Raw genomic sequence first — 14,990 nt, 5'->3', positions numbered from 1 at the left:
GCACCATCGTCGGGCACGTCGTCACTACTGAGAGCAGATATGAAAGAGAGAGAGCACCAGCCCCCATACTCGGTGCTGCAGCGGCGGGCGCAAAACACACGCACACACACACGTTACGCATCCGCCCTCGGGCTAGCGTGATAAGCTCGATATTCCGTTGTCGTCGATAATCGATAAAATAAAATAAAAGCAACGAAGCAATCACCCAATTAATCTATGAATAATGGAAAGAAAGAAGATACTCGCCAGAAGCGTCTACGTAATGCCGCATCTGCGAGGTGCGTTGTGCCTTCTCGCCGCGTACCGGTACTGTTGGGGTCAGAGCCCTTCCACCTAAAAAAAAAAAAAACCTGCGCTACATTTTTCTTCAAGCAGAGCATCTTCACCTGTCCAGGAGGACGTGATCAATTATTCAGCTCGCAATGGATGCACCGTCGAACAAGCTCAGAGCGTCTGAGCGGGTGTCACCGGTCACAGACTGCAACGGCGGTGCGGGTGGTCGGTACGACAACGCAGCGGTGGCGCCTGAGGCGTACGACGATGACGTCATTTCGTGGAGCTTCTGCGTCTCGTCGCTCTCCTCGTCATCGCGCAGCAGCGCCTCCAGCCCTCCACGCCGCGGCTCGCGCAGCTCCTGCCAGTGACGGTCCTCCATGTACCACACAACGACGCCGTACACAGTGGCCGCAAGCACCACAGTCGTCAGCAGCAGCACGATAGCCGCGTACGCCCTCGCACCGCCGTCGCTCGGCGCAAGATGGTTGGCCGCGCTGACCACGCACAGCGCCGCAAGCAGCACAAAGCTCGCCGTGTGCATCACCGTCAGGAAGGCCGAGCGCATCATGTTCGTGAAGGCAACCACGCCCGCGCCCGCAAGCAGCACAGCAGCCATGCAGAAGTACTGGACGTGGCAGCCTCCCACGGGCGGGTGCAAAGCAGCAATCAGGCACACCACGCACAGCACCGACAGCTGGAACACGCACCAGTACACGTGGCTGCCCCTCATGTTCGTCAGCATGCTGCCGTACATCCGCTGCTGCGCCGCGGGGTGCCAATACCCGACGGGGTACAGCAGGCGCTCGTGCAGCGGCTTTCTCGAAAACTGCCAGTACCTCGTAAAGCTCGCGCCCGTGTGGCGGGCAATGAAGTAGCACACGCCAGCAGGAAACGCCGCACCGTACAGCACGCCAACGACACCAATCACGCGGTATTGCACGCGGGCGCCGGGCATCGCCAGTGCAAGCACCGAGCCAAAGAAGATGCCGAGGTGCATCGCGTGCGCCACGACGTACGTCAGGCTCGGGAAGCGCATCGCAGCCCACGCACTCGCCGCGTCCACGCCGTGCCACCGCTGGAAGGCCGCCGTCACACCGCAGTGCACGCACCCGAACACAGCGGCAAGCAGCGCGTTGGCCACCACCATCCACAGCGGGTCAAGGGCAGCAAACACCGACAGGAAGTACGGCAGCGCAACGGTGCTCGCACGCTCCTGCGCCGAGGCGCATGGCATCCTCGCCAACACGCCGAGCGCCTGCATCTCCAGGACGGAGCCCAGCCCGCCGGTCACCACCACGGCAACAGCCGCCGCACCCGCAACAACGCCGGTGATCGCCGAGAGGGCGCTGGAGGCGGCGGGCAGCGTGTCCGACCTGATCGTGAAGGACCCAAGCAGCACACCCTTGCAGCCGCCGGACACCGCCACAGCGTCGCAGCGAATGACTATCGTCTCGTCGGCAGCAATGAAGTAACCGCGGTGCACGGGCACAGCCAGCTCCAGGACGGTGGACGGATTCGTCGCGTTGCGCACCCACGTCGCGTTGCGCAGCATCGCTCCCCACGGACCGCCAAACCCGCTCGGCTGCGCCGTCGACACCGGCACAAAGCTCAGGTGCGTGCCGAGCTGCGGATCGCGTGCCCAACGAAACGGCGGCGGCAGCGACACCATCAGCCGCGTCGGGACGGCGCTCCCACTGCCACGGATGTCGCTCTGCGTCAGGCCTCCTCCAGCCGCCGTCGTCGTCACGGCGAGCGTCGGGCACGCCACCTCGCTCCACCACAGCGTGCTGCTCACCGACGTCGTCGGGGTCCGCGTGGGCGACAGCGCCACCGTCCCCGTCACCTGCAGGGTCTCCGTCGGCCCGTACCACGTCGGACTGTAGTGCGTTGCGCTTAGACTCGGCGTCCATGTTGGCGTCAGGCTGCGCGTCTCCGTCAGCGTCGCCGTGTGGCTCACCAGCGGCATGCCGGGCGTGCGGTTGCACCCGTCCACGTGCGGCAGGTACACCGGCAGGCAGTCGCGCCCGTACCCGCCATCAGCACAGCGGCAGCCGCACGACCCCGACATCGCCCTCGTCGCAGCACCAAAGCAACTCACGTCGGCATCGCACACGCCACACGCCACGGGGCGGAATTCCCCGATGATGCCGGCGGACCTGTAGTTCATCGGCTGCAGCGCCTGCCCGTTCAGCGTCAGGCACCCAACGACGAACCTTCGGCCGGTGCCCCCGAGCGCAACGGTGCCGTCCATCACGACGGGCCCGCTGCCAGCGTTCCCGTGAAGCGTCAGCGTGCTCTGCACGAGATCCGCACGGCGCGGGTACGACGGCACCGACAGGAGCCTGCCACTGATGCTGTTGCCGCGCACCGACAGCCACGACCCAGACGCAAGCGACGCCGACCCCCGCAGCACCAGCAGCGCGCCATCGGTCAGCGCACCGGCGTTGTCGTTAACTACGACGGCGGACGCGTTGGCCGCCACCCCGCTGCCAAACACCAGCCCATGCGCGGCGTACACCTGGCTCCCCGACACGCGCAGCACGGCGCCCCCAGACGCAACCACGCACGCACTCGCGTAAAACGCATATTCTCCACCGAGCACAGCCGCGTCCACCGCGACACCGCCACCAACAAGCTCCAGCACAGCGCCGTCCACCACCACCGTCCGCCCACCAGTCACCACCGTCACGAGAGCCACGCCGGACACAACCAGCACGGACCGCACGAGCCGCAGGCCCGACAGCACCAGCACCGGTGCGTACGGCGAGGACTGCGAGCCGGGAAGATACACAAGCGGCGTCGGCCTCGTGGCAACCAGCAGGGAGTCCGTCACCGTCAGCACAGACCCCGCGGGGAACGTACCGGTCAGCACAAGCGCACCGTTCAGCGCCTCCACATCGCACACCGACAGCTCCACCGGCCCGCTCTCGTCGCTCCCCGCCGCACCCGCACCGCGCAACGTTCCACCGCCCATCACGTACAGCACAGCGCCGTTCAGCAGCGACACGTTCTGCACAACGATCCGCACGCCGTCCCGCGCCATCCACGGCACGTAGAGCACAGGACTCACGCCGTCCAGCACAACGTGGCGCAGCGTCACCTCGCTCGCACCGGCAGGCACAACGAACACCGACCGCACCGTCACGCCCTCGCGGACAAACACACTCGACGCAGTGCCCACAGCGGGCGGCAGCGCGGGAGCTCCCACAGGCACACACGCCTCGCCGTACCCGCCGCTGCCGCACTCGCACACGCACACACCGTTCCTCATGCTCGCAGTCGCCGTCCCGGGCGCGTAGCAGTAAATATCCCTGTCGCAGGCGTCGCACCCAGCAACGTCGATGCTCCCAGCGTCGCCAAAACCAGCCGCTGCGTACTCCTCCGCCGTCGACAGGACACGCCCACCAGCGTCGTTGCACGCCACCCTCAAATGCGCCCCAGCCGAGAGCGACAGACTCGCCGACAGCATCCGCGGCAGCAGCGCTCGGTTGCGCACAAAGCTCAGCGTGCTCCCAGCAGCGGTCACGGCGCCAGCGGCGTAGAGCATCTCCCTCGAGCCGCCGTCGTGCACGTTGCTCTTCGCCAGCAGCATCGACCCGTCGGCCAGGCTCACCGTCGAATAAAACGCCACCGCGTAGTCCTCCATCGACAAAAAGTCGCTCCGCACAAACGCCACAGCGGAGCCCGACACGCTCACAGCCCCACGCACAGACACCGCGTGCTTGCACAGCAGGAAGTCGCTGTCAACAAACGCCACCACGGAGACACCGCTGGCCGCAACACCGCCCTCCACCGACACGCACAGCCCCAGCGCCGTCTGCACCGACAGCCCGTCCACGTACAGCGCACCGCGCGACGACAGCGCCACGCCGCCAACAACCAACACACCAACAGCGTCGTCGAACACAGCTGCCACATGCGTGCGCGCGATGGTCAGCACGCTCCCAGTCAGATTCACCGTGTGCACCACGAGGCACGCGGAGGCGTCGCCAAGGTCGTAGGCGCCGCGGTACGCAACATGCTTCTCTGCGATCAGCACCGAGCCCACCACAGTGACGCGCGAGCCCGGCGGAAATCGGTACGCCACCAGCACGCCGCCGCCAGAGCGCGACTCAAGCCCGCTGATCAACACATCGGCGCGCTGGCCAGCAGGCGGGTCGGACCGCCACCCAACAACGTACAGGCTCGCTCCGTCCGCAAACGTGCAGTTCACCAGCGTCACGTTGCGCACGCTCCCTGACATCGACCCCACGTCCACCACGACGTCCGCCGCAAAGGTCACACCAACGTAGCACGCCACCGACGTCCCGAAACTGACGTTCACCTCCACATCCACACGCACATCGCGCACGCAGAAGTCGGCGCCGTCAGTGCTTGAGGGCTCGGGGACAGCGACGGGCAGGCACGCATCGCCATGGCCGCCCTCCGCGCACGTGCAGGCACAGCCATCACTCGAGGCCGTCGTCGTGTACGCGGGAAAGCACCACGCCGCAAGGGTGCATGGGTCCTCGCAGGTCAGGACAGTGGCATTGTACACGGACGGGATGCTGTATTTCACTCTCTCCTCGCCGTTCACAGTGTTGCACGCAGCCACAATAGCTCCGTTTGTGATATCGCGGGGCGTTTTGGGTATCAGCAGCATTGTCGGCGAGACCGTGCTGGACATGAATTGGTTGCCGGACACAGACACCGTTGAGTCGCGGAGATTCACCTTGGGGTTAATAAAGAGGAAGGCATCCGATGGGGACTCACGGCAGAGGTTGCTGCTCAACTGCAGCCAGGAGTTGTAGTAGATGTTGGGGGAGTACCTTGAATAAAACACAACCGAGCTTCGCCGCATCTCGTTGCCCTGAAACACAACCGCGGATTGGGACTCCACACTTAAGGAGGAAATTAAAAAAACGACGTACTGCACCTCACTCGACACAAGATTGCCTCGGATCACCACGGCAGAGTTGTTCAGTGCACTCAGTGACAAGGACTCGCTAGACCCTTCAAGATATATCAACGTACTGCCAGCCATATGAAACGTGTTGCTCAACACCGCAAACACGGAGCGCCACCACACCCTCAGCGCAGATCTGACAACGTGAATGGCGCTTGACGATGCCGTCACGCTCTGAAACACATTGCCGCTCAGCACCACCGCGGAGTCATTGCTGATCGCCAGCCCATTCATCGCGACACACGACGGGCTGCCAAGGCCCAAACCAGGCCGAGGGATTAGCCTCGTGACCGTGAAGCGGTTCCCGCTGATCGTGATGTTCGTGCGCGGTGGAAACACACCCTCCGGGCTGAGCAGCGCGTCACTAAATGTGTTGCCGGTGACGACGATGTTCAGCACCCCCACAGTGGCGTACGCGTTGCCCAACAGCACCAGCACGGCGCCGTCCCTCCACGTGCATCCATCGAACGTGACATGCGCCACATCGCCCGTCATCGCCCCTATCAGCACCGTCAGGCTCATGCCGCCCCCGCTGAACGTAACGTTGCGGTAGCACAGCCACGACAGCCCGCTGCCCACAGCCTGCGCCACCTCGGGGTACACCATGTCGCTGATGCACCCACCAACCGGCGGCGGTGGCGGTGTGGGTGGCACTGGCGGCGACGGCGGTGGCGGCGGGCCAGCAGGCACAGGCGCCGGGACACACACATCGCCGTGCCCTCCAGCAGCGCACTGGCACTCGCAGTCAATGACCGCCGTCGTCAGCGGAGCAAAGCAGTCGCCGTCCTTCGTGCACTCACCGCACGCAGCAACCGTCGTCACGTTGGTGATGCTGTTCAGTTCCAGCTCTGCCGCCGTCGTCACCACACGTCCCGCGACCGTCAGGCACCCAGCAACGAACCGGTAGCCGGCGGCAGCACGCGATAGCAGAGGCCTCGACAACCCCGTCGAGCCCATCTTGCAGCCCGTCAGCGTCACCACACTGCTGCCGTCGATGCTTACAAAAGCGGAGTCACTGTCGTAGAACATCGCACCCGAACCCACGTCGTTGTCGCGCCAATCCAGCCAGCTCGACCGCTCAACAATCCACAAGTCATCGTTATAGATGGCGTAGCACACAGAGCCGCTGTTCCCCACCACGCGCAACACGCTGTGATCCGAGACACTGAAGTCTAGGCATTGAAAAAAGAAGCTTGTCCCAGAGGACATCGTGTTGTTGAGCAGCGCAAAAACAGAGTGGTCGCGGACACTGAGGATATTTATGTCGAACATATGTGCGTATCCGTCAAAGCTGCAGTACCGCACGTACAGCGAGCTGCCACTTACCAGCTTCAGCGTCCCAGTCGAGTACAAACCAAACGCATCACGCTTCGATGCATGCGCATTGACGTTGCTGACCAACAACGAGGACGCAGTCAACTCGACGTTGTCCAGTATCACGACACTCAGAATATTGATCCTAGTGTCAAGCAGCTGGACCTCAGAGGACTGCACCGCGTCAACCTCCGTGACGGCGATGTCACAGTGCTGCGGGAAGGCGAATGCAAACACAACAACGGAGGACCGCATCACCGTCTGGCTCACGCGGATCAGGACGCCGGCTGACTCGGACGCCTCAGTACCCCCAACAAACTGCAGCGCGGCACCGTAAAGGAATGTGCACCCAGTGAGCGTGATGTTGATGGGGAGATGCAGCGGCATCCGATTGAGAGAGAACGTCAGCACAGCGCCCACGCCGCTAAATGTCACACCCACGTAGCAGTGGTGCGTCTTCCACATTTTCAGCGTGAGGCTCGTCAGCGTCTGGTTCACCACGCAGCTCGTGTCGCCGTCAACGGCTCTCTCCGGCAAGGGGAGCACAACCGTGTCGGGCACCTCAAAGGGAAGACACGACGCGCCATGCCATCCGTCCTTGCAGCTGCACGAGCACGAATTGCGGTCCACCGACTCCGTCCCGGGCTTGAAGCACGCCGCGTCATCGTTGCATGTGCCGCACCTAAACAACAGCACTTCCTCCGGAAACACACCGTCGTACGACACCTCCTTCTCGCCCTGCAGGTTGCACCCAAACACAAACTGCGCGGGCAACATCACAACAGTGCTTACAAGAAAGTAATTGAAAAAGGGCATTCTGGAGTCCACCTGACGGTTGCGTGCAAGCGCCACGGTAGTGCCGCTGCCCGACAGCTGAATTTCGTACAAGGAATCTCGCATACCTATTAATGAGGCTGCCCTAATGTTGTTGCCCTCCACACGCCACTGCGCACCACCCTGGAGGGTCACAAAGCCGTCAAAATACACCAGCGCGGGATCAAAAAATTCAGTCCTGCCAATGAACGTGCAGTCCGCCACTCTCAGCAGCCCCGCGGAGCTCACGGTGGTGTCCCCGTTAAGATACAAGCCATTGACCGCGCTCATCGTATTGTTCTCCACGTCAATGTAGCCGCCGTTCCTCACATCAACAGAAGTAACGCAAACAGATGATTCCATACCTTTATTCTCTACCGTAGTCAGCGTATTTCCCTTCACAATGATCCCGCCACCATCAGCAACAACAGCATCGGAGAAATAAACGGCGTAACTATTCCCCTCAATGTAGTTGTCAAGCAGCATCAGCGTCGTGTTTCTCCCAGGGAAAAACTCCAGAAAGCCAATGGCGTGCACTGATGTTTTCAAAAACGTACTGCCTACCACCAGTATCTGGGAGCTCGCGCCAAAATAACCCTCAAACGCCAACTCACCGGCATCCAGCATCGAGGATGTCACGTTCACGTGCACGCGCGCACCACTCCCCCTGATCGACAGGCCTATGAGGACGCATTGCAGCAGCGTAATGTTGAGTGTCTGTTGCGGCGCGTCGAAGCTCCACAGGTCCAGCACAATCGCGGCAGTGAAGGTCACGTTGACAAAGCACAGACCACGCACACCGGGATCAGGATAGTCCACGGAGCTGATGCTGCCACCGTGCACGCAGCGGACCTCCGTGTCCTTCGCATCGGGGAGCGGGAGCGGCCCAAGGCCGTCCGGAACCCCTGCTGGCAGACACGTGTCACCGTAGCCGCCAGCAGCGCACTCACACTCACAGTCGCGGATGCTGCTCGTCCTCGCAGCGAAGCACACAGCGTCCACGGTGCACGCGCCACAGTCCAGTGCCGTCACGGGTGCTCCAATATTGAGCTCTTCTTGGTAATCCGTCACAGGAAAGCCCATTGCCTCGTTGCACACGCCGTAGATGATCGGGCGCAGTTCGGATGGTGGTGGCCAGTTGCTTGTCATGTGTGCAATAGTTGACGAGTACGAGCCGTGAGTGAACTTGTTGTAAAGTATCGACCACACACTCTGGTCGCAGAACACCACGCCGTAGTATTCTGTCACGTACACAACGTAGGCGGTGCGGAACTCGTTGTCGCGGTGCACCAGCCAGCTGCCGTCAGTCACGGTCAGCGTGTTTGCCATGAGCATGGCGAAGCCGAGACGGAACATGCTGGACACAACCTGCAGCACGCTACCACCATCCAAAACAACTTCCTCAAACACACATGCGCCTTCATAGTATTCGATGCTCGGCGCACTCCACGAGCTGTTCTGTATGGAGAACACGGAGCCGCCGCTGACACGCAGGTCCGACGCAAAAGCGTACATCACGTGCGTCCGCGACAGGACAGCGCAGTTGTCCATGTAAAAGACACTGGACAGGTTCACACCGAGGCCGCGCTCCACGAGGATCGCAGCGCACGAGCCCCCGCCACACACCAGCGTCGACCGCGTCATGACAAACCGCGTCGACAGCAGCCGGACGCCATCCAGGACAAGCGCGGGGCCGTACCGGGATCCCGCGAAGCCAGGGGTCGTCGGCACGTACTGCGACCCGCCAACCGTCGCGCGCAGCGTTGAGTTCGCCAGCAGCACACTCGAGTGCAGCGGCATCGCGCCATGCAGCACAATCGTGCCCTCCAGCGACGTCACGTTCGTCATGTTGACGAGAGCGTGGGGCATCAGGCGCGCCGTGCTCTCGCTGAGGCCGCCAATCCGCAGCTGCGCGCCACCCGCAAGCACGCAGTGGCGCAGCGTCACGTTCAGCGCGTCAGCGAACGCGTCCATCAAGCGCAGGTCCACCGCCACAGTGATCGGCCCGCTGAACACCACCGAGTCGAAGCACGCAGTCGCCCGCCCACCGCCAGCCGTCACCGACTCCGTCAGCGTCACGCCGCTCACGCAGCCCTCCGCACCGCCACCACCACTGCCGGCCCTCGTAGGCGGCACGTCGAACGGCAGGCACGCCTCGCCCACACCGCCGGCACCGCAGCCGCACACGCAGTCAGAGAACGACGCCGTCAGCGCATCGAAGCACGCCAGCGCAGCCGCACAGCCGTCGCACGGCACCACGCTCACGGAGGGCAGGCCGGCCATGCGGTAGTCGCCGCTGCTCCGCAGCACCCGGCCGCCGGCACGGTTGCACTGCACCGACACGACGCCGCTCGTGATCGTCGGCCCGGAGACAAGCGTCGCGCCAGTGGCAACGCAGCGCGCAATCGACACGGCGCCACCGCTCAGCGTCACACCCGACAGCGATGCCACCGACGACGTCTCGCCCACCGCCCACACGTCGCGCAGCTCCAGCCACCCGCTGACACCGACCGTCCCACCGTCGCAGCGCACCAGCGACGACGCGGCAGACCCCTCGACGCACACGAAGCGCAGCACCGAGTCGGACACCGCGAGGCGCTCGCCAAGCACAAGGCCGCCGCCGCTGCTCACAACCGACACGTTCGTCACGGAGAACACCGAGTGGCTCCGCAGGCTGAGACGCGACGAGGACGCCACATGCATCGCGGACGCGGTCGGACCGCCCGACGCCTCCAGCGACACGCCGTCAAGCACCACCGCGCTCGACAGCAGGTCCACGCCGCCGCCAACGTACACCGCCGACCCGCCCGCGTGCAGTGACCTCAGCACAGTGTTGCTCACACGCAGCTGCGTCTGCAACAGCGACGTCGCGTGCAGCACAAGCGGCGACGCCACAGCGTCCGTCAGCCCGCCCAGCTGCGAGTAGCGCATCGGCCCCGCCGTCACAATCGTCGAGTCACGGACCGTCACGTTCGTGTGTGCCGGCAGGTTGTGCACAAAAACAAGCGAGCAGTAGCCGCCGGAGAGCCCGCTCACGCTCACCTCCAGGCTCCGGTCACTCGCCGGCTCGCCGCTGTAGCCCCGCACGTAGATCTGCGTGCCGCCGTCGCACACGCAGTTCCTCAATTCGATGCGCAGCGCGCCGGGAAGCATCGCCGCCACGTCAAACACCACAGCCACGCCGTTCGTGATGGACACGCCGTCCATCAGCACCGTGTCCACGGCGCGGCCAACCGTGATGGCTCTGTCCACCGTGCCGCCCCGCAGTCGCAACACCACCGCATGCACCGCAGGCATCCACGCCGCAGCAGCAGTCAGCGACAATACGACGAGCAGCGCCGCACGCACAGCCGCAATGGCCATGCGCAACACAGGGTGCCGGCTGCGCGGACACGCGCCCACCGCACACCACATCCACAAACCAATCAGATACCAATAGAGCTGTCGTGGCGTGTCGCACTCGCCCCGTCGACCGTAACTCCTGTCTGGTGAATCTCTTCCTACAGATTGAAAATCCAGAGACACAATTCCGATAAATCGTTATCCCACTACTACTAATCCTAATACCGCAAGTAACTCCTAACACCTTGAAACGATAGTTGTGCTGGTCAAGCCAAAATATCTCTAACTGCACAGTCAGAAAAGGAATAAAAGGCAGCAACAAAAGTAACCAAGCACAGTGGTACGCGGAGGCATCCGGTCACAGACAGTCCCCACCAAAGCACAACCACCGACAAAGAAAAGCGCAGACACAACCACGCCGTTAACACCATCGCCCTCCCACCGCCAAAGCAGCCCCACACAACCATTCAGAGTGGCGCCATCCCAGCAAAAAAGGCAAATGGCTATTGGCACCGCTCTTGCAGGCAAATGGTTCTACCACAGAGCAGTCCCGATGCCGCGAAAGACAAACAAGGGCCGAGACACACCCACGTGGCAGCGTTACAACCGGCGACCATCAAGCGCGTCAAAGAAATAAATGGTGACACGGGAGAGGAGTGGAGGATTCGCCATTCGCCAGCAGTCAAGACGTCGTTCTTCCTCGCGTGAGTCGGCATTGCACAGCAAGCAGCGGCACCATAAGCGCACAACACACACAAGAATGAAGGATGAAGAAGGGCGGTGACGGCACTCAGATACAGGGGACAAGGGTCCACACCGATTGTGCGGTCGGTTCCACCCCTCTCCCACTGGGACGCCACTCCACCGACGCCGTCGCTTGCCTCCTCCTTCACCAACACAACGAGGGAGAAGCACCCACACGCAACCGCCAGCACAGAGTACAAGAGGAGCAACCAACTACACTGCAATACCTATATCGTGTAACTGTCTCGTGTGTCTGCCTACGGTCACAAAAAAAGAAAAAAAGCATCTAAGAACACACACAACCACATCAGGGCGCCAGAAAAAAACAAGCAGGATGACTGTTGAAACGCAACACTGCACGGCTGCCCACACCGTGGCAAGCCGCGGGAAATATGCTGGAAAGTAAGAAAATATAAATCCGTCTTCCATTACGCATTCACTCTAAAAAAAAAAAACAAGAAAAACTGCACGCTGCTGCGTGACATCCAAATCGGTGCGCATGTCCCGCCTGCAGATAATGAAGAAATACGTTACACTCCTTCCAGTCGTTTAAACCCCCGGTGCCCACACATTATTTATATTCCACTGGGACACTCGGCGTGGTTTCGTGCACCCCATTCCATTGTCTCTTAGCCGGCGCCATCGGCGTGGCACACAATGCCAAGAGCGTCCATGATCAATTAAAAAAGAAAATAAAACTGAGTAGATCCCGCCGTAATTGTCGGACCACAACGCGGGGGGGAAATAAAAAAACAACCAAACAAAAACCACGCGATGATGGCCCCGGGGGGAGCATGCTTCCACATGGAGGAAGGGACCTGCGCGGCGAAGGGGGTACAAAGTAAAATAAAATGGTTAAAACAAGGCGTCACAGAAAGTGGCAATTAATTTAAAAGAGTGCGTGGCCAGACGCATATGTTCCCGCTGGAGGCAGGAAGTCCTCACCGCGATTTCTCAGTAAAGGGCTACAAAGGCGCAAAACCCCAGCAGCAGCAGCAGCAACTGCGATACGCCCCCACGCATGGAGCCGTCACCGTCTCCCTTTTTTGGCGTCGCTCTTCTTGACCATTTTTAGTTCACCGACACTCAGTGGGCGGTTGTACAGAAAGACGTTCGTCACTGCCACATCGCTGCTGTTGATGTCTCCCTCGCCTCCACCAATGTAGAAAAATGAGACTTCAGCCCCCTGCGTCTCAAGTGTTGGTATCGTCTCCGGGCTCCCCACAATCTCACCATCCACGTACACGGAGCCCTTGTGGCCGTCCTGTAGCATGAGCGCCACCTGGTGTTCTTTCCCCGGCTCCCAAGTGGTGTTCGATGTCGTTTTCTTCCCAGCAAACACTGTCTCCCACGTTTTATCCATGCTGTACGACAGCCCAATGAAGTTCGTGCTGACGGGTGCATCCAGACCCGCGCCCAGCAGTGGAGTGCTCCCCTTCGCAACCTGGTGGATGGTCACCGTCGCCACAAGAGTGAACCTGTGGTTCACAAAGCTGTACTGTCTGTTAGGTCCCCACCTGCTCATCGACCACATTGCCCTGGACCCAGGCCCCGTGAATTTGAAACCATTTTTGACCTTCGCTGCCTTCGTCACGGATGCATTCATTCAACGGTACTCGTCGGTCCATGTGTCACCACTGGCTGCATCGGACAGGAATCCAACCAGACCGGCCGTGGGTGTGGACGACTTGGAGAAGGAATCCAGTCTCACCCAAGTACTGAGGACGGGCTTGATCGTCTTCAGCTCATCAGTCAGGCGGGCAAGGGATATGCCCCGGCGCGTTCCCACAATACTCCCTCGTGAAAGACGCAACGCACCATCTGAGTACAGCAGGACGTTGGTAAGCGTCTCACCCACAGCATGATCCGTAGAAAGGGCCTCAAGAAGAAACGTGCGGCTATTGTCCGTGGCCCAAAGGTAGAGCGCAGTGGCGTTTCCCCCGAGGCGTACCCTCTCTGAGTGTAAAGCATGACCTTCCCTCAATGGTCGCGGTGATGAGGGCTTCCACACGCAAGCCTTCGTCCCAACGGAATCCTGATCGTGGTCTGACCCAAATGCCCGGGAGTGTTCTGACAGCCTCCGTCCACGTTGCCCCCATGTCACACGACTCGCACACATTCTGGGCATTCACACAATAAACAATCATGAGAATCTGTCCATCTCCCATTCGGTGATGCGGGATCAAGGCATTACACAAAAAAAAATGCCCACTGGGAACACCCAGTTGTTGCCTTTGTCCGTCGAGTAAGTGATCACGGAGAAAGGGTGATTTTTCCCATTCGCCGCCACCAGGGGAAACACAAGCGTGCCATTCAGCATCAAAATGCCTGAGCCACCAGCAGTAAAAAGTTCCCTCAGGTGATCTTGAGTGTGTTTGGGGATCTGTTGTGAAAGGAACTTGGGTTCAGCCCAGCTGATCATTGTACTCTGCACGCTGTCCGTGGACTGCATGGCCACACCCTCAACCAGTTGAATATCCCATCCATCTCCTAAATATCATCACCATTGCCATATCCTACAGTATCGATTCCCACAAGCAGAAACACCTTACTGTCCTTCGCAACTGCTGTGGACCGGTGCAAAACGCGCAAACGATTATCGCCATTCCTTCTGCCAAGGGTGGTGTGTGCCTTCCACTCCTTCTTGGTGATCCCAGCAACAATGGACGGCCACGTCTCCGCAGCCTTGATGTACCCGGCCACAATGTCGGGAAATCGAACCACAAACAATTTGTTTTCATGGGCGTTATACTCAAACAAGCCTTCAGCAATGGCAACCATCACCCCACCAGCACGAAAGAGAGGGTGAAACAAATGCTTTCTTCACTTCAAATAACCCAGTGCCATCCCTTGACACCACTGGCATCATATTCGGCACAAAAACGTCGATCTTCTGCGGCAGTTGCACTTCCCCTGCCTTACTCCCCACAGCGGTCGCAGCTTCACTACCGCAGCACATCATCGCAACGATGAAAAGCGCGGCGGAAGTGATGCCGGGACATGTTGGGCCTCTGCGGCTCACTCTCTCTTCCTTCCCTCCTCCTTCCACCGGATCCGGTCACGCGGCGACGGTTGTGTGTGCGGGGTGCCTTCACTGCAGCAACACGTGAGAGCATACAAATATGTGTGTGGGCAGTGTGTGCTGTTGTTGGTTCTTTCAGAGCCTTCGAATTTCACAGTGGCGATTCGCGTTTGTTTGCTTTCCTAGCGTGTCTGTGTTCAAAAAGTAGAGGGAAAGGGGAAAACAAGCCAAGTAAAGAGATGAGACAGCGAGCACCGCCACTCCGCACCGGCCATCGCGGGCGTCACGGCGGGCCGTCGGTGTGTGCGGGCCAGCCCTCGCGCGGTGCAACACGCCACACCCAACAGAGAATGACAGACAGACAGGCGGAGGGAGATGAATGGACGCCGTCAGGAGGCACTCACAATCCACATGGCCCGTGAGCATGCGGCCACTCCACACAGGAACACAGGGGAAAAGGGTGAGAGGGGAAAAAAGCAAGAAGCAGCACAACACACAAAAGAAACAAATTACAAGCGGGAAAAGCACCGCCAC

The 14,990-nt window shown here is 60.8% G+C and overlaps 1 protein-coding gene and 1 pseudogene across 1 annotated transcript, besides 2 other annotated features; both read right to left on the bottom strand.

Annotated features, from left to right (window-relative positions):
- Window positions 1–14,990: part of a sequence feature (areas not merged during assembly with more than two copies in the genome that could not be assigned to a particular haplotype) that runs on past both edges of the window.
- Window positions 413–10,762, bottom strand: Tc00.1047053506173.190 (dispersed gene family protein 1 (DGF-1), putative; the record flags this gene model as incomplete). The annotated part of the gene is made up of 1 exon (XM_815582.1): window positions 413–10,762. One exon carries the CDS (start codon window positions 10,760–10,762, stop codon window positions 413–415), a length of 10,350 nt encoding a protein of 3,449 aa, XP_820675.1.
- Window positions 5,849–5,899: a microsatellite.
- Window positions 12,442–14,436, bottom strand: Tc00.1047053506173.179 (annotated as a pseudogene).

The sequence above is a fragment of the Trypanosoma cruzi genome (assembly GCF_000209065.1).
Source record: "Trypanosoma cruzi strain CL Brener chromosome Unknown tcruzi_1047053506173, whole genome shotgun sequence".
NCBI lineage: Eukaryota > Euglenozoa > Kinetoplastea > Trypanosomatida > Trypanosomatidae > Trypanosoma > Trypanosoma cruzi.
This window is presented reverse-complemented; position numbering and strand designations above follow the sequence as displayed.